We start from the raw sequence: 25,485 nt of genomic DNA on the forward strand, positions 1-25,485 counted from the left end.
TAATTGTTTCCAGTACAGGAAGAGTTGAGAAACTCTGCAAACAAGCCATTAAGCTCTCCGACTAAGTTAGTCGTGGAGAGGGCTGTTATCTGACTTTTATTATCTCAACTGTTCCTGGACTATTTACTTTTCCTCTGCTAGAGGAGAGGTCATTACTTCACAGACTGCTCTGAAAGACTCATTTTGAATGCTGAGTGTTGTGTAATCTGCACATATTATAGAATGATGCAATGTTAGAAAAAACACTATATACCTGAAAATAAAAGTATGAGAATATTTTCTTTGCTGCTAATCTTCTAGTAATTATTCATAGTACACAACCAATTCACTATATCATATATTTTTTTTCGCTTCAGTGTCTCTTTAATACACTATAATTCGACCTCCAGCTATAGCTGGAAGCCGAATTATATCATTCCCCACTATCCACGTGGACCTAGAAGGGGAATAGTAATTAACATTGCCGGGACTTGTGCAGCAGCAAAATAAGCCATACCGGCTGTATCATGCGCCCAAGTCTCCAGGCGCCGATTTACATATGTACGCCTGAGAGCTGCATCTGTTGCCCAAGACTAATGTTGCACAGATACTGCCTAGTTTGGTTCAAGAGCAGTTCTGCCAAACTAACCAAAATATTTGGGTGTCTGCAGAACCCAAATATGAACCCCAATGGAAATCATTGGAGGTGGAAATTGTCTGGGCATTCAGGGGTCTGTGGCAATTAGCATGTTGGAACAGTCCCTCTTGCCTAACTGGTATATCCTCCAGCACTATATTATTGCTGTCTGTATCTTTTTATTTAGTAGGAGAGGGCTTTCACAGCTAAACAAAGCGTCTGTTTGGTTTCATTATTGCCAACTAAGCCATGGTGGAAACCAGTTTTCTATCCTCTGCACAGAGCCATCGCCCCCCACAAAAGTAATGCAGATATTGTCTCCCTTACCCAGGTTTGAACTTGGGACCCTAGCCTTGCATAGTAGAGTGCTATCCACTGTGCCACTGTGAAAGTGATATTTGTTAAGCAGGGACGGAATTGTACTCTTTACCGCCCAAGGCCACGGTCACCAGCCACCCCTTCAGTATAGGTAACGAAATGACCCCCCCTTCCCTCCAGTATAGGTAGCCAGATGGCTCCCCCCCCCCTTTCCCTCCAATATAGGTAGCCAGATGGCTCCTCCCCTTTTTCTCCAGTATAGGTAGCCAGATGGCTCCTCCCCCTTTTCCTCCAGTATACGTAGCCATATGGCTCCCTATTCTGGAGCCATCTGCCCCCCCTTTCAGTATAGGTAGCCTTCACACCACAGCAGCCATCAGTGTCACTCATTTCCCCACTCGTTTCCAGTGCAGAAGCTTCCTCTTCCTTTCCGTCTCCAATGCTGCCCATGTCCATAGATGCCGCCTGCCAGCCACAATGCAAACATGCACAGAGAGCAAGGTGACTGCTGCACAGGCACATAGTAGCAGAGTACCGCAGTAAGGCGCTTGCCTGATCTCCCTGCATTGCAGCATTTGCAAGCTTGCAAATGCTGCATAGGTTTAACCTGTTGTTTTGGTGCCCTTGCTCCTGTGGTTCCCTAGGCCATGGCCTACGTGGCCTTGGCTTAAATCTGGCCCTGCTGTTAAGATGGTGCCATAGAGCCTAGGTTCTCAACACACCCTAAGGGTACATGGGTTAGGTCGGGAAAGGGGGGGGGGGGAGTACTTTAACCACTTCAGCCTAAAAGAGGGATCACTTTGTGTGCCTCCCCTGGGGACAGCTTAGTGACAGAGCTGTCCCCCATACAGCGTAAAAACACGTAGTGCTAAAAACATTATACCTCTCTCTTATGAAATGTGAAGTACTTTGATATATTCCAACAACTGACATTAAAACATGCTGTTTCCAATTGTTTTTTCTGCGTAAAAATGAAATCTTGTTTGCTTCTGATCTCTTGACTGATGTTGTCATGTTTGTTTTGTCTTCCTACATGTGCGGCTATTGTAGTATAGCTATTCTGCACCCCAGCCAGAGTTCAATGCGCTAATCTATGTGCAGAGGGAGCCAGACTTGTTGGTGGACAGTTTTGAAGACCTCCACGGTAGGTGAAGGGTTATTCATGTAGTCAGTGAAATTCTTTCCATATCTGGGCTGTCCTGACTCTTCCGCTACTCTTCTCATTACAGTGACTTTATATAACTGCTCCGTGGGACATGCTGACTGCAGCCGCTGCCAGACTGCAGACCACAAGTATAACTGTGTGTGGTGTGGCGGAGAGCATCCCAGCTGTATGTACCGAGAGTCCTGTACCGAGGAGGTGGAGGGCACGTGCCCCGCGCCACTAATTCACTCTGTACGTATATTATGGGGCGCCACTAATTCACTCTGTGCGTATATTATGGGGCGCAACTAATTCACTCTCTACGTATATTATAGGGCACCACTAATTCACTCTGTACGTATATTATGGGGCACCACTAATTCACTTTGTGCGAATATTATGGGGTGCAACTAATTCACTCTGTACGTATATTATAGGGCACCACTAATTCACTCTGTGCGTATATTATGGGGCGCCACTAATTCACTCTGTGCGTGTATTATGGGGCGCAACTAATTCACTCTCTACGTATTTTCTTGTACTTATTTTATGTAGCTACTTATAAAAATGCCTTTCATCAGGAGTCTATAGCAGTGGGCCCCACCCTTTTTTTGACCCAAGGCCCGCTTAAGCATCAGGCATTTTGTCCAAGGACCGGGTGGGGGTATACAAGCGTATTCCGGGTGGCAGCGGCTATGGGCGCAGGCTTGTTCTACAGGTGGTGTCATTACATAAAGAAGTCCTGGCAACACCAGCCCTACCTAACCACTATCTTCATTACCCTCAGCACTTTGGAAAAGATTCATTTGCACTGCACTGGGGCTGCTGTATAACCCACCAGCACAGGGTAAATTTGGTGTGTCAGGTGGTGTGAAGGAGGGGTGGGGGGGGGGGGGGGGTACTGCCTGGGCTTCCTTATCTACTGGCAGTCATTTTCTACCTTCATCTGCCTCCCCTCATTTTTACCCTTCCCTCCACCCCTCAGCCCCATTTACCCTCCTCCCTACACCCGCTTCACACTTCCCTCCTTCCACCCTCAATTCACTTCTCTTCTCCCCACACACACTTTTACCCTTCCCTAAGCCTTCCATTCTTCTTCCCACACTAGCTTCCAGCACCAGCTGCTCACCTCTGTGCAGCCTGAACTCTGTGGCTAGCAAGAGACCAGATGCAGCATGATATCTGTCTGTAGGGACACCAGGTGGCAGCAGTGAGGATGACTGCTAACCGGTGTTACAAATAACAGACAGTAGGTGGCAGCAGTAACAATGGCTGCAGACAGCTCTTCTCTATAGCTTCCTCCAAACTTCAGTGACACTTCTTTCTGCGCTGTGATGTCAGACAGCACGGCCCAGCTCAGAACAGCCTGTGGGCCTGGCAGTGGGCAGCGGCCTGGGGGTTGGGGACCCCTGGTCTATAGGATCTCAAAAATGTTGTCTGTTTTCAAGTGACTTGATCTCATTGGTATTCACTATTGGTTCAATGCCGCGAGTGTTAGCATTGCCCAATGTAAAGAAACTCCTACCTGCCAGTTACAAATCCTCTATATCCCCACAGCATAAACTGAATCCTGATACTATACGTTATTGCAATTTATATGTGATAGTAAGCAGAACTGGATATCTGTAAAGGACTCAAAGGCCTGGGCCTTGGGCAGTTGCAACCCAAAGGGGCACATGAACATAAAAAAGGGGTTGCTACAAGAGGCTGAAAATGGGGAGCAACGCATAAAAAAAGGGAACCTGATGATTAAGGGAGCTTCATGAAGCAAAGGAGCTTACATTTTTCGAAAATACTAAATACCTCTGGTCAGTGATGCACAACATATAGAAATGGTTGTTGGACAACGTTCAGCTAGGCTTACTCTATTGATCATTCCTTTAGTAGAACATTAAATATCAGTCTGTTTATGGTGAGCATTAGTCTTTCCTTGGCATACATTGATATTAGTAAAAGTGATCGATATACACATACAATAAAAGTGGTTAATCTTTCCGCATTTCTAATGGATGCTGCCAACCTTCTTGAGATACTTACACATATGGGAGTTCTGGGAGTAAAACAATATGGGGCTGACCTTTGGTATCATTTCATTATATTCAAACATCAACCAAGAGTTTGGTCTAGGATTATTTTTTTTTACAAGGAATAACAAGAATTCCTTAGAAAAGAGGAATAAATGATAAGACTTTAGAGAATTTGTGCTAAACCATAATGTGTTCTCCTTTAGCAGTAATATCTCCCTAAATGGGCCATCATGTGATCTGTTTCAGATTGAGCCTCTGTCAGGACCAGTGGATGGAGGCACAAGGATTACTATAACTGGCTCCAACCTGGGCCAGAAGCTGGAGGACGTTGAGGATGGGGTTACTGTGGTCAACATCCCATGCAGGGTGGACTTTCTGAAATACGAGATCTCCAGCAGGTAATGCATTTTATAAATACCTACAATGTATGTCCCTTCTATTGCTCATTGAGTTGCTGACCCAGGACTAAAAGTGCATACACACATCCTATTTTGATTGGGCGATTTGACCACTTCCGTGTAGTATGAGGGTCAGCAGAGTTTAAATAGTATGAACAGATTGTGGAGGTAAGCACTCCTACTACACAGAAGTGATAAAATTAGCCAATCAGGAATGGATATGTGTGCCAGGCTTTACATACAGCTAATCAAGTCTCAGCCTGCGAATTTGGGCCAGGGCACTAGTGCACTGAACTACTCACTGACATTCAGTCAACTGAGAATTATAACCTGTGTTTAAGATGAGCAGTTGAAGCATAATGTACTGGATTTCTGCCCCATTAGGTATACTAAAGTAGTAGTACCCGGCCGCGCTCCCCTAGTCGTATTTAAGGTGCAACGATCCAGCCACAGGTGGCAATCAACAATTTGTATGGCAGAAAGATCAGCACACTCACTAGTATGTTGCAAAACTTCAAGCTCTTTAAATACAAAAGGTTTCCATAAATATACTTTGTGTTCTACAAGGACAAAGAGTATGTAAGGGAATAGAGTCCAAGATCCACACTTCCCAAAATGTGTCTCAAAACATGGCAACAGACACATTTATCGGCTTGAAGACAGGCCTTTCTACTGCGGGTTGCTGGTCTTTGTTGGACACAAAGTATATTTCTGGAAACTTTTTGTATTAAAAGAGCTTGAAGGTTTGCAACATACTACTGTGTGCTGATCTTTCTGCCATACCACTAGGTATACTATATTAGCTCTGCTCTTTGAAAATCTCCATGTTGGAAGCTGTAACCACAGATCATGTGACCCAACTTTCAGATGTATTTCGGGATATGTGCTTTAATTATTAACCATAATAATTAGATCATTATAAGTTTTAATGTTATAGTGGTTGCACTTAATTTTCTCTAGATTTGTTGAGATTGCTCCTTAGGGTAGACTAATTGACCGCCCCAGAGGAGCTCACAATTTTATCCCTACCATAATCAGTCAGTGTTTTATATTCCTATTTGAAGTCTAAAGGTACATACACGCGTCATATTTGCGCAAACAACCAGTCGTTTGGACGTCCAAACGACGGGTCGTTCGGACGTCAAATCATGCGTGTGTACAGTCTGTCATTTAGCTGATAAGAGCAGACTTGAGCGATCCACCAAGCGGATTGCTCAAGTCCGCTCTTATCAGCTGAACGACAGACCATACACACACTCGATTTGACAAGACTGGTCGTTTGCGCAAATGCGACACGTGTATGTACCTTTTGGGCTCGTTTTTGAAGAAATCAATTAACCTATCTGTATAGTTTTAGGTTGTGAGAGGAAACTTATGCACAGGGCTGGATCTTTGGAAAGGCGACAAAGGCCCGGGCCTTGTGCAGAAGCTGGCCAAGGGGTGGCTGGACATGGAGGAGGGGTTTCTGCATGGAGAAAAGGCTGCAAATGCAATGCAGAAGTTGCAAATAAGAAGCAACATATAAATGGGGAGTTGCAGCCCAAGGGATCTGAATATAACTGAAGGTGGTGCTGTAGATAAATGTTAGACATGGAAGAGGGGGAAGCACAAGGAATAGGAGGGCAGCTGCTGCGCATGGAAGGGAAGCCGCAAGAAAGTTTGTATAGAAGCGGAAGAAATATTTATCCATAGAGAACAAACTAAATGCAGATAGTGTCCAGGGCCAGATTTTGACCTGGGCACCCTAGTGCTGCAAGGTAAACTATCCACTACTTTTAATCCTCCAGATCAAGTCCATACAAACGGGGTTAACATCAGTGTACACATTAGTATAGTTGCTTATACATACTGGTGCTGGTGGCAGTGGTCTGGTGGGTACCTAGGGTGTGAAAGGATCGGCGACGGCCGTTTCGCGTCCAACAGGATGCTTGGTCACGCTGCGTTCCACATTGTGAGCGCTCGGCGAACCTCCGGGATATCGCGGGGAGTAGCCCCGCCCCTTCCGGGGGAATCGTCGGCGTCATGAGGAGTTCAATTGCGACATGGGGGAAACACTTCCGGCATCAACCCACAGCTACAAATACTGTTCTGCATGCGAATAGCTTCCACCCTGAACACGTGAAGAAGGCTATCCCTTACGGCCAGTACCTGAGGTTGAGGAGAAACAACAAATTGGACGATGACTTTGAGAGGCAATCTGATGAACTTACGGATAGATTTGTAAAGAGGGGGTATGATCCAGGACAGTTAGAACAGGCAAGGCATCGAGCAAGGGGTGCGGACAGGGCTATTTTACTCACTTCGAAACGTAAGAATAAGTCTGAACGGGGGAGGATCACGTTCACCTTCGATTACTCACCAATGGCGGGGAAGATTAGAAAATCTATCTTTTCACATTGGGGAGTGATCTCGGGAGACCGGGATCTGGCACAAAAAGTCGATGGGCCACCAAGAGTGGCTTTTAGGAGAGCTCCTACACTGAAAAATCTACTAACAAATAGTGAGTTCACCTCCCCAAAGTCGAGCAATTGGCTTGATAGGACATTTTTGAAAGGAAACTATAAGTGTGGTAATTGTGTATACTGTCCCATGATCCTCCCGCCAAAAAAATGTACAGGTGGGCAAGGAAATCTTTCAGATCAAATATTTCCTGCCGGATCCCTTTGTTTAATTAAACAGGGAGAGTCCATTTGGCTCTTTACGCTACCCTTTTTGAAAAAATTTTGGGAGCGGAGGTCTGCTGAGGCCCCAATGTGGACATTAACAAATCAATATATGTTTAAAGTTCTGGCCACAATCCATCTTAGGAAACGTTTAAACAATATGGTAAATACCTAGTCATCTGTTTCTTGGTTGGCCGTCCCGGCTATTTGTTTTTAAAGGTGTTTTGTTCTAATCACTATATTGCACATTTAATACACTTTTTGAGACATGGGGGGGCGCTGGTGTTTTGAGTGTGGGGAATGGATGGGCATGTATAATTTAGCATGCCCATTGAGTCCGTTTGGACGCACGAGCGCATAAGTGGATGACTGGCATAATGATGTCCCCATCTAGTGGTGGTTAACCATAACCTTTAGATGCGTCTATTTGTATGCATTACGCGTGCGCATGAGCGCCATCCCCCAGGCTGATGCCGGAAGGGTTTCCCCTATGTCGCAATTGAACTCCTCATGACGCCGACGATTCCCCCGGAAGGGGCGGGGCTACACCCCGCGATATCCCGGAGGTTCGCCGAGCGCTCACAATGTGGAACGCAGCGTGACCAAGCGTCCTGTTGGACGCGAAACGGCCGTCGCCGATCCTTTCACACCCTAGGTACCCACCAGACCACTGCCACCAGCACCAGTATGTATAAGCAACTATACTAATGTGTATACTGATGTTAACCCCGTTTGTATGGACTTGATCTGGAGGATTAAAAGGTGAGATTTAACAGAGGACATTAGTGCACGCTTCTGCTTCTTTATGTACATTGTTGTTATACTCTTCCTTCTATGAATATTGGCGGAGCACATGTCTCAGCATCCTTCGGATTCCCTTAAAGAGGTATTGGTGACAAAGAGTGGTCAGTAGCTTCTTTTTGTTTTCTCCTGCATACTGGTCAAACCATTTAGAGAGTGCCACACTGAACTGCTTCTTTGTTTAAAAACTATCCACTACTGCAAGGTGAAACTATCCACTACTGCCTGAAGCATCAAAAAGCCTATTTAACGCACTTTCCAAGCACAAAAAAAAAAATCTAAAGTGTTCCTAATTATGCTCCAGGGCCGTAAATATTCGTCTATGCAAGTAAATGAGAAATGAATGGGCAGAGAAAATTGCTCTGGTCCTCAATTAACTTTGATACAACTGTCCCGACCATATTGGGTACTAATAAGGTTTCATATACATGTAGCTGGGTGAAAACCGATAAGGTGAGATAATTCAGAAGTTTTTCAATGCATAAAGTGCCATACAAAATGTTGGCCCTATATATAAAGACATACAGGGCCCGAGGGCCGGCACTGCCATTGAGTCACAGGGGGCAATTGTCTCAGTGCCCTGATCACTCCAGGGCCCCCCCTGCTGCTGGATCCCCCTTGTGGCCTCTCACTGACTGCCCATGTGGCCCCCGCATGTTCCATAGCTGAGCTGCCTTTCCATAGCTGAGCTCCATTCTGAGGAATGGAGGGACAGGTATTACAAGGCTGCTGCCTCTCACCTGTACCTCCATTCTGAAGAAGCAGGCAGCATGGCTGAAGATGGAGATCGGAAAAGAGCAGCCACCAGGACAGGTGAGTTATTACAAGGCAGCTCAGCTACAGAACATGTGGGGACCCTGGGGAGCAGTCAGCGGCAGACCACTTAGGGTTGGTCCAGCGGCCCGGGGCTGACTTTGCTTTTGGGAAGGGGGGTGTATGGGGGGGGCCTGGGTGGCTTACTTCGGCCCTGAATGCATATAATATAATAATAATAAGTTATGGTTAATAAATAAAGGTTTCTTAAAAACATACTGTTGCTAGGTAAAAATATTGACTGAATCAATACATAGACATTCGTGACTGGGTCTCTTTAAGTGAGCGCGGGCTTTACCATAATTTACGGCCAATATCTAAACCAATACAAAGATTTTACCGCTGTGTATAGAGTTAGCGCAGCCTTATTCAATTTGTTACATAGACCCAATAATACAACCCATGACCTGGCTCTGTTATTCATATTTTATAGCGCTCTTATATTATCAGCTGGTGGGTTTGATTGAGACACATCTTATTGTTTATATATCATAAGTGACATTTTTAGTACTTTTTGTCTTAATGGAATGTTTTATAGACCTGAAATTTATAAGTGGAATTTTAGTTACGCGGTTTGACGTTGGTGAAATATCTGCGCCAGCCATCACTCATTCCTTTTAATGATTAGCTAAATCTTGTTGAAAGCTTCAGAATAAGTGCCAGAGCGCCCCCTTCAGACCAAGCTGGTTAATGTATAGTTTGCTCAAGTTTCCTGAAGAATCATAGAATCTCATGTTGTTCTGCTTACTGCAGTTTAGTCAATCTACCGTATTATTTTTTAATTCCAAAAAGTTTTCAATGGCATGAAGCAAATTGACAGCATTATATATGCACAATAGTAAGCAAGGGAAATTTTCATTACCACATTATTTTTTTAAAGAACTAGTTTCTTTAGTTCTGCTTTCTTCATAAAGCACATACTTTTTAAGTTACCCATTGACGGTGCTATTTTAATAAATGTTCTTCTATAAGATCCAGTGATGAACAAAAATGCCGATATTCTTTTTACATTCAATTTTTTGAGAAAAAAAATGTAAAATTCAACATTTGAGCAAAATTGCCATCAACATTCATTTTGTAATACATTCGCAAATTTTCAAGCTAAAATAAACGATTTTCGTGGTAAAAATAAGTTGTTGTTTTTTTAAATTTGCATCAAAAGAAAACTTTGTTTTCTATACCTTATTGTGAAAATACAATGTATATTTTTTTGTGAATATTTTCTCAATTGAAAATAGCATTTTTGATGCAAAAATGACTTTGGCTAAATTAGCAAATAACACTGATCATTCAGATTGTTCAGATTAATCGACCTACAGCATTAAAGTAAAACTGTAGGGGGAAAAAGAGGCCCTGGGGGGTACTTACATTGGGAATGGGAAGGCCTCTGGATCCTGATGTTTCCCCCGGCCTCCTCGGGCAGCCGCATCCTGGGCTGGCACCCCCAAACACTGCACAGCAATATTTTTTACATCTGCCTGCCTGCCTGTTCAGACGCACTAGCAGTTCTCTGCTCAGGCTCCGGCTGAAAGAGCCTAGCCCGATCGGATCCACTCTACTGCGCAGGTGCAGCCAGCTTGTGCCTGCACAGCAGAGCAGGTTCTGCTATTTCCACCAGAGCCCGAGGAGAAGCTGATACTGTGCCTGCATGAGACTCGACAAGTGGCGACAAGGGGATTTCCAGGGGAGCCAGCACTGCATCCCCTCTACTGAGGAGGAAGGGGGGAGTCTTCTTTAGGATCCAGAGGCTTCCCCCTCCCCAGGTTAGCACCCCCCAGGACACTATTTCTCACTACAGGTAAACTTTAACAAACCCAACTGGTGTTTGTATCTAACCAGTTACGATCATGCCTATGAAAAATCTGCTATGCAAATTGACCATTTCTTTAAAGACGATCTCCAGCCTAACGTTAAAATCCTGCAGCCTCCCTGTCAGGAACCGGCCCGCGGCACGCCTGCGTATACGGTTCCCGACTGTGGGTTTGACCAGACTGAGAGGGGAAGCAGCCTTAGTCAAGCTAAAACAAGGCTGGGACCCCTCAGAACACCTCTCACTGCCACCACTAGCGGTTCGCTAGACACTTCCACTCTGCTGTCGAGCCCTCAGCGCGCACTCCGCGTTTTCGTATTTGGGTCAGCTTTGCGCTTAGGCCGAATACGAGAACGCCACGCACCCACACACACAGTACAGTTGTACAGTAACACAGCACAATCAGACACTGACTTGTAATGCAAGTTACACTGTCGTGCAGCAAAACAACTAACAGTCGTTCCGAACGATACTGTTAGCTACTCGCTCTGGCGTTTCGTACGTTGGGTCAGCTGCGCGCTTTAGGCCAACGTATGACAAACGCCCCCACACACACAATGCAATTACAATTTCATATGGTAGTGTTGCTCAAACATACAACTAGGCACGGACTTATACACAGCTACACTGCAGTCTCCTTTAGGCTATGAGTGTTAGTTTAGTACGGCAGAAGTCAAGCTTATTAAATAATAATTTAATATTCCAGAAAAACATAGAACAATGCAGAACTTAATATATACAAAAGATTACAATAAACAAAGTAAAAATAGTTACAAGATAAAAGTTACAAAGATAACACACACGGATATTTGCGTAAAATAAAAATGGGGATTAAAAAAACGTTACCAACTTAAAGGTCTCAACGTTGTCAGCAGGAGCATGCCGCTTGTTCGACCAGAAGTCGAGATCAACTCTAGCTATGCGCTAACTCCAAGAGCAGATGATCACTAGGTATCTGTCTCTGCTTTTTATACTCTGAAGTGTCCCCTGGGGCATTTAATGTCCAGCCCCCAGGAACTAATGCAGTTTCCCCGTTTGTGACATCACCGAACGCTTGTCATAATCTTTCTTGTGATATGCAAACTTCAAAGGGGTCCCTGTTTTAGCTTCTTGAAGTTTGCAGAATTCAATAGGTGAGATTGTATCCTACCAGACATCAAAAAGCTTCCTTGCCTATTGAAGGGGACTGGTCCATTAACTGAAGACAATGGCAGCTGTCTACATTAATACAAAAGATCACAGCGTACAGTTCCTCTGGACAGCCAGAAACCGGTAATGAGGTTTCCTTTTGTCTGTCTATTGACACCATGCACAATCACATTAATAGTCCATGAAGCTAGCTGCCAATATCTTCAAGCCATACTGGCTGACCTCCACCTCTGAAAGATATACAGCAGACATAAAAATGATAGAATAGGTTTCTGTACTCCCTAATATCATCAGCACCTCAATATATCTCCACACTCCCTGTAAAAGAAAGTTGAGGTTACCTGTGATGCCTTGTCCCGCGAAGACCCTGAATCTCCCCGCCTCCCCCTCTCCTTAGAGAAAACCGCCAAGATCTTTACTGCATGATCTTTACTCGTCCTCACCTGTCAGGTCTATCAGATTTTTTGTTATTAACCCTCTTGGCCGTAGGATTCTTTCTGTATTTTAGGATCTAAAAGTGGTACAATTTTTTTTTTTTTTTTGCACTCTTTTAGACCCTAAACCTGGAAAAAAATCATGCTGCTAGGGAGATCTGCAGAAGCTCAGCACTCAGTCACCACCCTGGGATCCTGCGCTGCAGTTTTCCTCCCTCCTCCGGGTGGCGCTGCAACCCTATAGTGAGATTGACGGCTGTTGTCATGAAGACAGACTGCGAACTCACCAGGGGAAGCAGAGCCTTGGAGGAGAGGAAGAACATGCACGCATTGCTCTGCATAGATCTCCGGCGGATACCACGAGTTCTGCTCGAGGTTACCGCTCCTGGCATGTTTTTTCCACCCCGAGCTGTACTCGTGCTCGTAGCACTAAGGAGGTTAAACATATAAGTGCAAAGGCATACAGTGGAGTTTACACCCCAGCAATAACATCATAAGATACAGAAATATCACACAAGGTGTAAGCATTTCTTACATAAGATAAAGCGTATCAACAGAAAAATGTACATTGTCATAATAAAACAGTCTAATAATCAAGACACCAACATGGTGAGATCAGATGTTTACTGCGCACTGTAAGCATGGGAGAAAAGTAATATATAGTAATGTACAGTATAGTGTTTTTTTACTTTGGGAAAAATGGACATCTTATAAGTATAACTTTGCATATGTTTTAAATCTTATACATTGTTGTGATAGTGGTCCTTTAAGACATCTTTGTGTAGAACAGGAGAACTACTAGTTTTACATAAAGACCACATTAGTTTCCATTTCTGGACTGGGTTGTAAGTGAACAAAAGTTGCATTAAGGGCCTCTACTGACTGAACTGTAGCACTGCATGCTTTTACAACCACATATAGTGCCAAATTCAATAAATCTCACTGGGTCATGTATTTTCTTCCTCAGTATAGTATGCATCACTGGTAAAAGCTGGACAGAGAAGTCGGGACATGTTCTTGTGGAAGTTCCTGGAGGATTGCATGGCACGTCCAGTCAGCTGTTTACTTATCAGGTAATATTGATCATGTGATGTATAAATGCCACTTCTGCTTTCGGCATGCCTTCTTCACGTTGTCAAAATGATCCTCATTATTCTTATTATCCCTGCTCTTTACATTTTTCAGAAGATCAACATGGACAGCTATACTTAAAGGACAACTGACATGAGAGGCAAATGGAAACTTCCATATTTATTTCCTTTTAAACAATACCAGTTCCCTGGCAGTCCTGCTGATCTTTCATACAGTACATCAATGGTGTCTAAATCACACACCTGAAATTATCATGCAGAAATGCAGTCAATGTGACTCTTGTTCAGAGTCTATAACTGAAAGAAGAAGTATTAGAGGCAGAGGATCAGCAGGACAGCCAGGAAATATGCATTGTTTAAAGAGAAACTCTGACCAAGAATTGAACTTGATCCCAATCAGTAGCTGATACCCCCTTTTACATGAGTTTCCTGTCTGTGAACCACGTTGCATTGTGGGAAATGGCTGTTTACAGCTTTTTCCAACTGCCAAAACAGCAAGCAGCAGCTACATCACTTGTCAGCAGTAAAAATGTCACCATGTGATAAAATGTCAGAATATAAATCAGGTTGTACTGAACCAGTACTTTACAACTTGTGTGTTATTATAAAACAATGTTTTATTATAAATCTATAAAATGTTAGAGGTACTTTAACCAAGGATGGAACATCACTCCGATCAGTGGCTGATACCCCCTTTCCCATGAGAAATCTTTACCTTTTCTCAAATAGATTATCAGAGGGGTCTGTATGGTTGATATTGTAGTGGAACCCCTCCCACAGTGTGATGTCATGACCAAGGTCCTGACAGTTTGTGGCCTGTGAACTTCTTTGCATTCTGGGAAATAACAGCTTTGTATCTGTAAATGAACATTGTAAACAATATGCAATGTTGTTCATTATATTTTCACTGTAGTTCCTCTTAGGCTTCTTGCACACAGGGACGTTACAGGCGCACGTTAGTGCAGCCTGTAACGCTCCCCCAACGCACAGCAATGTAACACAAGTGAACTGTTCACACTGCCCACCTTGCGTTACATTGTAACGCAGCAAAGTGCTGCATGCTGTGCGTTCTCCGCGGCTAAGCCGCGTTAGACTGTTTGCACATGCTCAGTCATGTTGGGGAGGAGGGGAGAGCGGCCGGGCACATGGCTAATTAATATTCACTGCACTCAGTGACGTGCAGTGTTTATTTCCTGGAGCGGCCACTCTGTGCGGCGATTGGCCGGGCGGGACCACGTGATGCCGCATGCGTCCAAGAGTACGCATCACGGCATCACGGACGGCAGAGTGAGCTGCACAACGTGGCTCACTCCGACGTCCACACCAGAGAGCACCAGGCGTTGCGTTAGGGGCACGTTATGTGCCCTATAATGTCCCCTAAACGCAACGTCCTGGTGTGTGACTAGCCTTAATGGAAAACATTTCTTTGTTACAGCTGATACAAATACTACAGTAAATCTGCACTGTTTCTACTCTTGCTTTCATGGAAGCAGACATATTAAAATCATGTGCTTTCAAATTGGCTTATCTGCTATGGCAGTTAGGTGACACCGTGGAGAGATTACAACTTGCGATTAGACACAGATGAGAGTCATTAGACAGGCTAAACTCTCTAAATGCGTACAGGGTGCATTTCTCTGTTTTCCTTCTGTCCTGTGGAAGAGTTCAGGTCCACTTTAATCCCCTCTGCTGGCATCAAGGCCAATCTCCAGGAGGGGTCTGTGGATGCATCCGCATCCCACACCTACAATGACCATATTGGCAATTGGGCACATGTCTGATATAGGGTAAAAAGCCTTTTTTTTTTTTTTTCTTCTTTCTCTTTCTTTTCTCTCCTCCTAAGTAGGTCTGCAGTGGGCCATACCTCCATGCTAGCGGCCTTCTAGGAGTGAGGGGGTTAATTAGGTTTTGGCCGTTAGAAAGTGCCACGCTCATCTTTTCTCCCCTCTCTCGGTTTTGCTGGAGATTCCTTTTTTTTTTATCCTTTCTCTCTGTTTCAGCATGATGGAGTGGTTGTATTGTACCTACTTTTATACTAATGTTTATATCGGTGTTCATATGTATTTAAATATTGCTTTAATAAAAATTATGATTGTTTAAAAAAAAAATCCTGAGAACAAATTTACCTGAGTTTGCCCGCAGAGCCATGAGCCCCTAACCTTGTAGTGTGCAGTCTGACATCAGGGGGGGATCTCACCCTGTGCCTCTGCACAAACCAACCATTACACAGCAAAAAATTGGTAGTCACTCAGTCAGGCTGATAACCATCATATGAGGAGCTCACTAAGCTGGGCAAGTACACTCAGCAAAATTTGAAGGGACTTTGGATCAAAACTTAGATATCCAGCGACAAACACATCCCAAACAGGATTGTTGGTGCCACATATCCAACAGGCATGTGGGTTAAGCCCCTCTGCTGGCATCATGGCTAATCTACTAGAGGGTCTTTGCGCTAACGGTGAGCTTAGTTGGCCAGCTTTTGGAGGGGGAGAGAGGATGAACAGAGCAGCGTTGAATGAATGTGAGGGACCAGAAGAACTTCAGGGGGTTGAAAGAAACCCCAGGTGAGTTAAATTGGCAACATTTATTTTACTTAACAATCCCTGTAAGACTGAACAAATGCAAATGAGTAATGCTGGGTACACACTATGGGCCCTTTTCCACTAGCGGCGTTTGCGATGTTGAATTGCAAAATCACAAACCGCGAGTGATTTTTAAAATCTCTACGGTTTGCTAAATAACATAGGAATCGCGGTAGGTTATTTCCACTACCGTGATTCGTTTTTGCCTCAAACGCGATCGCGCTGCGGAGTGATATTTGCAGCGATTTTGCTATGCACACTACAGCACAGCAAAATCGTAACGCAATCGCCGGAACTTTCCTGCACTTTGCGATTCAGCAATCGCCAGCGTTCAGCGTGAACGCTAGCGATTGCTAGTGGAAAAGGGCCCTAAGTCAGATTTACTGTCCCATCAATTATTTTGAACATGTCCAATCTGATTTCTGAGCATTTTCCGATTGATTTCAGACTGTTTTGCCTTCACTTCAATGGGAAATAGAACAGAAAATGCTCAGAAATCAATCGGAAATAAGATTGGACATGTTGTAAATAATCGATCTGAGAGTAAATCTGCCAGAAAATCTCAGTGTTTGCCTAACATTATAGTTTTCAAGGAATATACTGTTCACTTATGCAGTAGTTAACAGATAAGCCCCTGCATTCTAGAATACAGGCTTTGTAGCCTCCTCCCTGCTTCCTGCAAAGTGAAACGAACAAGAAAAACACTCTGTTAACCCGCTCAGTCATATTTAATGAAGATAATGGCCTCAATTCACTAAGCTTATCTCCTGTGTTTCTATAGTTATCACCATGGTGATAAGGCGTGTAATATTCAGGAAACATTTTACCTCAGGCAAAATGTGTGGAGGTATGTTTTTTCCTCTTGCCTTATTATCTCCAGCATGATCTTAGTGAATTGAGGCCATTGTCTACAATTTAGGGCTGGTTCAGACGGGCGTTTTTGTGGCGTTTAACGCAGCGTTTCAGACGCAGCGTTTTTTAGGATCTACTGCCATCCCATGCAAGTGAATGGGAGCGTTTAGAGCTGGCTTTTGCAGGCTTTCATGAAAGCCTGGCAGTAGATCCCAGCGTTGCGTCTAGTCTCAAAAGCAACATGCTGCTTTCAGAGGCAGTAAACGCGAGGAAACAATAGCAGAGACCAGAACTGCTAGCCTTGAACGCTTTTCAAAAGCTTTCAAAAGCTAGCTTTTAAACGCTGGCGTTTAAACGCTGGCGTTTGAACGCAATGCCAAGCAAAAGCTCAGCAGACGCCCGTATGAACCAGCCCTTAGCCTGCTTTGGTGAATTGATTAGAGCAGAGAGGTAACTCCTGTTATACTGTAGAATGGGTCCTATTATTTTTCGATTGTACTTTTCTGCCACCTTGTGCATGATGAGAAGAATTGCATGAGCCAATACGAAACCATTACAGTGGCCTTTTTCTCTCGTCCTACTTGCTTGCCTTTGTTGCCAAGTATGTAGGATATTTATAGGTAAAATACATCAAACCTTAGGAAAAGCCTCATTCTTATCTAGTAAAAGTGACTGGCCAATAAGGTTTTAAAGATATAAAGAAAGAATATAGTGTAGTCATTTTAGACCAGAAATTATGTAGTTGTAAAGTATGGGATTATACTCACAAGTGTGGGTTACCGATGGGCAACTACTTTTCAGGCAGGAGGGGAACCCTTTCAGGATTAAGTTGTCACTCTCTGTAAAAGTTTGAAAGATGGGGATAACCCCCTCCACCAATGGTGGACACAGTGGGCTTAAGACAAATAGCATGCCTTATCAGAGATAACACTCCATAGGGATGATTCACTAAACTGTGCTATTTTATAGCACGCGTGCTAGGATATTGCACGTGTGTACACGCACATTAATTATTTGCGCGTTGTTTTATTTTTCGCGTACAACAAGACAAATAGACATGACAAATAAGACATAACATTTATATCGCACTTTTCTCCTGGCGGACTCAAAGCGCCAGAGCTGCAGCCACTAGGGCGCGCTCTATACGCAGTAGCAGTGTTAGAGAGACTTGCCTATTCACCTTGCTGCAAACATTCAAGTAATTATGTACGAATGAACTGTACTGGAGGACTGTATATTCTTACTTCTTTGATGCTGTCATGATCTACAATTTTTATTTTCTGTGTTTTTGTGTTGTTGTTTATATGTTCTTTAACACAATAAAAAAGAATTTGAAAAAAAAAAAAGAGACTTGCCTAAGGTCTCCTACTGAATAGGTGTTGGCTTACTGAACAGGCAGAGCCGATATTCGAACCCTGGTCTCCTGCGTCAGAGGCAGAGCCACGTAATGCCGATAGCGGTAACAACGGCACAGTGCACGTTATGTAGATAGTTTGGTATTGAAATCAGAACTGGTGCTTTGAAACATGAGTTAAAGGGACACTATCAATTAACTTGTAGAGAGAGTTCCTGGAGTGCTGGTAAATAATGATGTATAAATTTCATTTGCTTATCTTTTGTTTACTGTAACAAATTCCTTTCACTCTGAACTGACAACACTGTCTGCTCATTTCTGACAGTAGAGTAATGAGGGGAGAGGAGTTTCCCTCACAGTGTAGTTATCTCTGTGTGTAGCTGTGTGTGAGAGAGCTCTCAGAAGAAGCTGCATGTTTCTGAGCTGTCTGCAAGAGAGCAGAGGAAATTAACTTGTTTTAAATGTGTAATTGTCTGACAGCACAGATTTTCATATATTTTTTGGCTTTCAGAGAAATATACTCTGTAGTCTGATATGCACAACACACTGGCTGTGCATTGAAGCAGACACCCCTTTGCGAATGATTTGTCCTAATAGAGCTAAACCCTACACACAATTAAAGCTTTTGCCTCTGATATTTAACATGAAAAATAGGAAAATGTTTACACAGCTACTTAGACATTATTTGTACGTTGTCATTTTATAACACTTGGGTATTGATAGTATTCCTTTGAGTCAATTCTATGCTTAAAACATTCTGAAGCAGGTGCTGATGAGTAAAGCTTTTAAAGGGAAAAACAGCTGACAAATGTTAAGGAACAAACACTAATCAAAATGCATGCATAATTGCATTTAGTGCGCGTAATGGTCTATGCACGCAAAGTTTTAAGCGCAACGCACCCTGTGCAGTTATAAAGCGCGATGTGTATTCCCGATGCGTGTTATGGAGTTATACTGCGTGATATGTATTGAAAAACTTTGTTAGTGCACGTAAAAGTTTACGCGCGCTAAACGCTTAGCACGGCCGTGCTATGCATTAGCACGGTTTAGTGAATCAATCCCCAGATGTTGTAAAAGGGTAAAACAGAGGCACCAAAAACAGATTAAAATAAGTTATAATAGTAAAATTATATATAAAAAGAGGGAAGAATAAACGTGCTTTCCCATAGAAGAGTCAGCAAGAAATGTATCATCAATTTTCTTTTACGTACGCCCCAAAAAATGTGATGCGTTTAGCGGGTCTTTGCCCACTTCCTCAGGCAGTGAGAACAGGAGCAGCTGCTGTAAATCTCAGAATAAGTGTGGCACCACAGAACAGTGCCTGAATACAAACATTAAAGAGAACCTCCATCCTAAAAGAAAAAATCCTGCAGCGCTGCGGTAATGAAAAGATAGATCAACCTCCGGAGTCTCGTCCCACAAAGCCGCCCTGAAGACCCCGCATCACTCAACTTCTGCCGCTTGGCCCCTCCTCCCCTTCTCCTCTGAGAAAAAACGTCCGGCTATTTACTGACACGGAAATAAATGAATACAATGTATTTATTCATAAAAGCACTCAGGAAAACGCTTTTTCAAAGCGCTGTTTCAAGCTCTTTGCGATTTCCCTATACTTTGTTTTGAAGAGCAAACACTCAGAAAATGGTGGATCTGTGTTTGCGATTGGAAAGAAAGCTTATAGCTCATGTGATAACACTCACATAGAGCAACACTGCACTAGCGCTCTTAAGACGATTTTGCCAGCGCTAAATAAAAAAAATCTCTTAGTGTGAACAAGCCCTAAGGGCTTGCTCACACTGCAAGAGCTTTTTTAAAGAGAACCCGAGGTGGGTTTGAAGAATATTATCTGCATACAGAGGCTGGATCTGCCTATACAGCCCAGCCTCTGTTGCTATCCCAAACCCCCCTAAGGTCCCCCTGCATTCTGCAATCCCTCATAAATCACAGCCACGCTGCTGACAAACAGCTTGTCAGAGCTGGCTGTGTTTATCTCTATAGTGTCAGTCTGCTGCTCTCCCCGCCTCCTGCAGAACTCTAGTCCCCGCCTGCATCCCTTCCCTCCCCGCTGATTGGAGGGAAGGGACGGGGGCAGGGACCGGAGCTATGCAGGAGGCGGGGGAGCAGCTGAGACTGACACTACAGATGTAAATACAGCCTCACAGCATGGCTGTGATTTATGAGGGATTGCAGAGTGCAGGGGGACCTTAGTGGGGTTTGGGATAGCAACAGAGGCTGGGCTGGATAAGGCAGATCCAGCCTCTGTATGCAGATAACATTCTTTAAACACACCTCGGGTTCTCTTTAAGCGCTTTATGATTTAAAAGCTCTTGCTAATGTTATCCTATGTGTGTGTTCACACTGGAGCGATGTGATTTTGTAAAAAATTAGCAATTAGCATTGCATTAGCTTTAAAAAATCTGCAGCATTTAAAAGGCTCTTCTTGTGTAAATCAGCCCTAAACGTTTCTCAATAAAAATAGAATGTCCTTTAAATTCTCATTGCATGGCAAGCAAATTGCACTGCATATATAGTTGATACAGGCTTTCTATATTAAAATGTAAGAATAATCATATTCATCCTTTTTCTAGTTCAACGCTGTATATCTTTGTTTTCTTCCTTTGATTAATCATATTTGTGTTTTTGTTTTTCAGAATCCTGTTTTGATTTCATTTTCTCCACCCCGGGGGCCAAAATCTGGAGGAAGCAGACTGACTATTACTGGAACCAAACTTGTAACTGGCAGGGCCAGTGATATTCAAATCTTGATTGGCGGTATTCCCTGTGAAATGTAAGGCAATATGGTTTTTATTTATGCTGGGAGGGTAAGACTCAAACTGAAGATTATTTGTAGACTAGTACTAAGGCAGGAAGTTGAGCAGTGACATTTTTTTGTGTTTAGTGATAACAAAAAATCTGTCATCTTTCCATAACTACAATTTGTATTGGAGGCTGCCCTCTCAGGGCAGAGACACACTGCAGATCGCTTTTCCATCCATTATCGTTTTTAAAAACGCACTCCAATTGAGGAATTTTCCCACAATAGTTTAGTCATTTTAATGCAAGTCAATGGGGAAGGTGTTTTTAAAAATAACTGATCAAAAAGCGTTCTGCAGTATCAATATGTCCTTTAAAGGGAAACGGAGGTCAGAGAACATACTGTATGGAGGTTGCCATGTTTATTTCCTTTTAAATAATTTCAGTTTCCTGGCAGTTCTGCTCATCTTCCTGTTCAGTAGTGTCTGACTCTAGCATGCAGCTATTGTAAAATCAAAATACATAATTGTCAATGTTCATTTCTTCAAAAGTAAAATAATCTGTATATTACTTTATTTCCTGTGTTGCTGTCACAGTAGGCAGTAAAAATCTGACAGATCTATCAGGTTTTGAACTAGTCCATCGCCTCGTGGGATTCTCCGTCATTTATTTACAAAAGCACTTACTGAATGGCAGTTGCTCAGTCCAACTGCCAAAATGTGAAAATGAGGAGGGAAGCTGGCTGACCTCTTTTGTATAGATACTTTGCAGGGAGTGCGTTTTTAAAGTATGTAGGTAATACTGCGAATCTACCATGAGGAGATGGTACTAGTTGAAAATCTATCACATGGGAAATAAGTAATTTTATAGCGCATTTTACTCCGGAATAAATGTACATTTTATATGTATATACTTTAAATATTCAAATTTTTCATGATGGTGGTATTTTAAATTTTAATACCTGATTAACTATGGGGGTACATTGATATAACCAATCCGAAGGCCTTGTTCACATTACACGCGTTGCCGTCCGTATTTCGGCAATACGTGTAGAAGATGGACACGCACGAACATCAGAAGTGCATAGAATGTCTGATGTTCACACTGCATGCGTTGCATACCAGTGCGGTGCGCGAATGCATACTGCACGAATTGACTACAGTGAATGGGATCAGCCACACAACGTATGCAAACGCAGAAAGCGTTCGATCGTACACATTGCGTTCCGATTGCACGGCTATCTGCATGTAATGATGTGAATGACGCCTAAAGCTGTCTTTACCAGTATAATATAGTTACATAATATTGATATCTTTGTTTCTGTATTAAGAAGCATCTGTGTTTTAAAGTGACTCCGAGCTCACCCAAAAAAAGAAAGTTGTACTCACCTAGGGCTTTCTCCAGCCCAGTGCTGGTCGGGAGGTCCCACGACGGCGTCCTGGCTCTTCTCCTTCTCCCCGCTCCGGAATGGCTGACAGGCCGCAGCCCGGGTCGACACTCTCCCGAGTGTCGGGCTGCTCCTTCCGCGTATGACGCGGATTGCATCACACGCCGGCCGCCTCGCGTCATCACGGCGGCCGGCGTGTAAGTACTGCGCATGCGCGCTTTAATCGCGCATGCGCAGTACTTTTACGCCGGCCGCCGTGATGACGCGAGGCGGCCGGCGTGTGACGTCAGCCGCGTCATACGCGGAAACTGCAGCCCGACACTCTGCCGAGTGTCGCCCGGGCTGCGGCCTGTCAGCCATTCCGGAGCGGGGAGAAGGAGAAGAGCCAGGACGCCGGCGTGGGACCTCCCGACCAGCACTGGGCTGGAGAAAGCCCCTGGTGAGTACAACTTTCTTTTTTTGGGTGAGCTCGGAGTCCCTTTAAAGTGATCTGAAAGTCAGCATTTCTAGTTTGCTCTAAAAGATTCCTCACAGCTTGAAAGCTACTATCCCAGAATTTTTTTTAGCAGATCACTGAAATGGTTAAACAAAGCACTTTGTCCTGCTATTCAGCTTCCAATCCGCATCCAAACTGGATGAATCAATGTACAGAGGCGCCAGTAGGATAAAAGATACTAAAAGGTTTAAAACATCTAGGTGGCGGTGGTGGACCGACCGACCCAAAACAGACACGATGCTGTCAATTAAAGTCAACGAAAATTTATTCACATACTCCAACAAACACTGCGACGCGTTTCACGGGCATAGAACCCGCTTCTTCAGGCATTAAACAATAGGAGTATCTCACTAAAAAATGACAGAGACATAAACCATATCAGGGAACTGTAAACAACATGTTGTACACTTGTAAATGCAGATTTAGATATGTATCAGGGGGAGAAGGTAATGAAAGGGGTAATTGAGTGCATCGTTAATTGTACTGTGTATGGGAGGTGAGAGGGGGAGTACTGTTAGTCAGAACATTGTGGGAAGAAATTACTGGGCAGGGGGAGACAGGAGGAGGCAACACAAATATATCACCAGGTATTATGATATGTGGTAGTGGGGAATGGGGAACAGAGAGGTGTATGATTATGAGCAATAGTACAGTATTCATAGACTAGATAAAACGTAAAAGGAGTAAATTGCTTACCAGCTCTAGGTCCTGATAGGGTTTGGCACCTCTGTGCTCAAAAACCCCGCTCTGGACCTTTAAATAGATCAGTGTCGGTGCAGGAACGATTGGGAAAGCGTGGCTGGAGGGCGTTTTATCTAGTCTATGAATACTGTACTATTGCTCATAATCATACACCTCTCTGTTCCCCATTCCCCACTACCACATATCATAATACCTGGTGATATATTTGTGTTGCCTCCTCCTGTCTCCCCCTGCCCAGTAATTTCTTCCCACAATGTTCTGACTAACAGTACTCCCCCTCTCACCTCCCATACACAGTACAATTAACGATGCACTCAATTACCCCTTTCATTACCTTCTCCCCCTGATACATATCTAAATCTGCATTTACAAGTGTACAACATGTTGTTTACAGTTCCCTGATATGGTTTATGTCTCTGTCATTTTTTAGTGAGATACTCCTATTGTTTAATGCCTGAAGAAGCGGGTTCTATGCCCGTGAAACGCGTCGCAGTGTTTGTTGGAGTATGTGAATAAATTTTCGTTGACTTTAATTGACAGCATCGTGTCTGTTTTGGGTCGGTCGGTCCACCACCGCCACCTAGATGTTTTAAACCTTTTAGTATCTTTTATCCTACTGGCGCCTCTGTACATTGATTCATCCAGTGAACCACCCTTGGTGGAAGGGTGTTGTACCCTCCTTTTCTTCTATCACAGAGAGCGACATCTTAATCCTGAGTGGGGACAGGTTTATACTCCCCACCTGCCTATACAGTGGTTGCCTCAGCGGTAACCCTTGTTTGTAAGTATAATACTTACCTTTCATTTCTTCCATTCGGGCTAATACCTACTACACTATATTGGGCTCTCGGTTTGTCTGCTTACGCATCCAAACTGGAGATAACAGTATCTTTGTTTACATTCCAATGTTGTAACAATGAGTGTAAACACAGTGTAACAAGTGAAAAGGAGCTCTCTGTGAAGCTCTCTGTGCTTCAGACACACACAAGGTTCAGAATATCTCATTACAAGATTTTAATATATAATAAAAAGCAGTTTGAATAAAATACAATGACCACTTTTAAGGCACGATAAACTACACTTTGGAAACTTGTAATTTGTAAACAGACAATATTACTTATGCACAAATGCAAATATACCGTATATTCCGGCATATAAGACGTCTGGGCGTATAAGACGACCCCCAACGTTTCCAGTTAAAATATAGAGTTTGGGATATACTTGCCGTATAAGACTACCCCTCTTCCAACACACACCAAATAAAAATAAAAAAATAAAAATCATATACTGGTGCTATGTATGAACAGATACTGGTGCTGTACTGTATGTGGTATCCAGTATATAACAGTATACAGGTCATTGACTGACTGGTTGGATTGGTCAACTCTCCCTAAGTGGATTGGTCAGCTCTCCCTGTCTCCCTGTTTATCAGAGTGGTATGGAAGAATAGATTGTGCTGTGCCCATAAAACACGCCTCTTTTATCTGTCTGGCCCACCCTTGTATCCTATAGGATACGGCGTATCACCCAGCATCAATGACACCTGGCGTATAAGACGACCCCTGACTTTTTAGAAGATTTTCAAGGTTTAAAAAGTAGTCTTATACGCCAGAATATACAGTAATAACTGTTTGAATAATAAAAAGTAGGAAAACACATTTTTATTGAATGTTATGTCAGAGTTTCAGACCACTTTAATGAGATGTTGAACTTTTGTTTTCCAAGCTTCTCTGAGATTCAGGAAAGCCAGCTGGAGTGTCTGTCGGGCCCCAGTAACGCCACCGCAGATCACAGGGTGACCGTTTGGTACGGAGAGCAAAAATTCAGCTTTCCTGATTCATCATTCACATACACACCGGACCCCAACATCACCGCTGCCAACCCAGCCAAGAGCTTCTACAGGTGGGACACTGCCACGCAAACAAGAAGTCACATATCTTTCACTTTGTTCATGGGATTCTGTAGTGTAAAGCCTGTTACACATGCAATTGTAATTGGCCAATGATTGTCATATTGTATCAATTCCATGTCGTGTGAGGTTACCCACAGAATCTGTTCATCAAATGTAAAATCTGTTGACCCTCATACTAAATGGAG

The 25,485-nt window shown here is 43.5% G+C and overlaps 1 protein-coding gene and 1 long non-coding RNA gene across 6 annotated transcripts in view; one reads left to right on the forward strand and one right to left on the reverse strand.

The window, feature by feature from the left end:
* The window catches only part of PLXNB1 (plexin B1), a 319,785-nt gene that overhangs the window by 263,109 nt on the left and 31,191 nt on the right, over window positions 1-25,485 (forward strand). For all 5 annotated transcript variants that reach the window (XM_068254005.1, XM_068254008.1, XM_068254007.1 and 2 more), the window contains 6 exons: window positions 1,985-2,078; window positions 2,164-2,330; window positions 4,352-4,503; window positions 13,141-13,246; window positions 20,701-20,837; window positions 25,114-25,290. In XM_068254005.1, coding sequence (XP_068110106.1) covers window positions 1,985-2,078; window positions 2,164-2,330; window positions 4,352-4,503; window positions 13,141-13,246; window positions 20,701-20,837; window positions 25,114-25,290 — 833 coding nt within the window. The remainder of the gene's footprint in view (window positions 1-1,984; window positions 2,079-2,163; window positions 2,331-4,351; window positions 4,504-13,140; window positions 13,247-20,700; window positions 20,838-25,113; window positions 25,291-25,485) is intronic.
* On the reverse strand, window positions 22,934-23,467 carry LOC137532953 (uncharacterized). The gene is made up of 2 exons (XR_011024085.1): window positions 23,383-23,467; window positions 22,934-23,036 (listed from the first exon to the last, which is right to left on the reverse strand). It is a non-coding gene; the product is annotated as an uncharacterized lncRNA (long non-coding RNA).

This window comes from Hyperolius riggenbachi, chromosome 9 (genome assembly GCF_040937935.1).
Source record: "Hyperolius riggenbachi isolate aHypRig1 chromosome 9, aHypRig1.pri, whole genome shotgun sequence".
NCBI classification, from domain to species: Eukaryota; Metazoa; Chordata; class Amphibia; order Anura; family Hyperoliidae; genus Hyperolius; species Hyperolius riggenbachi.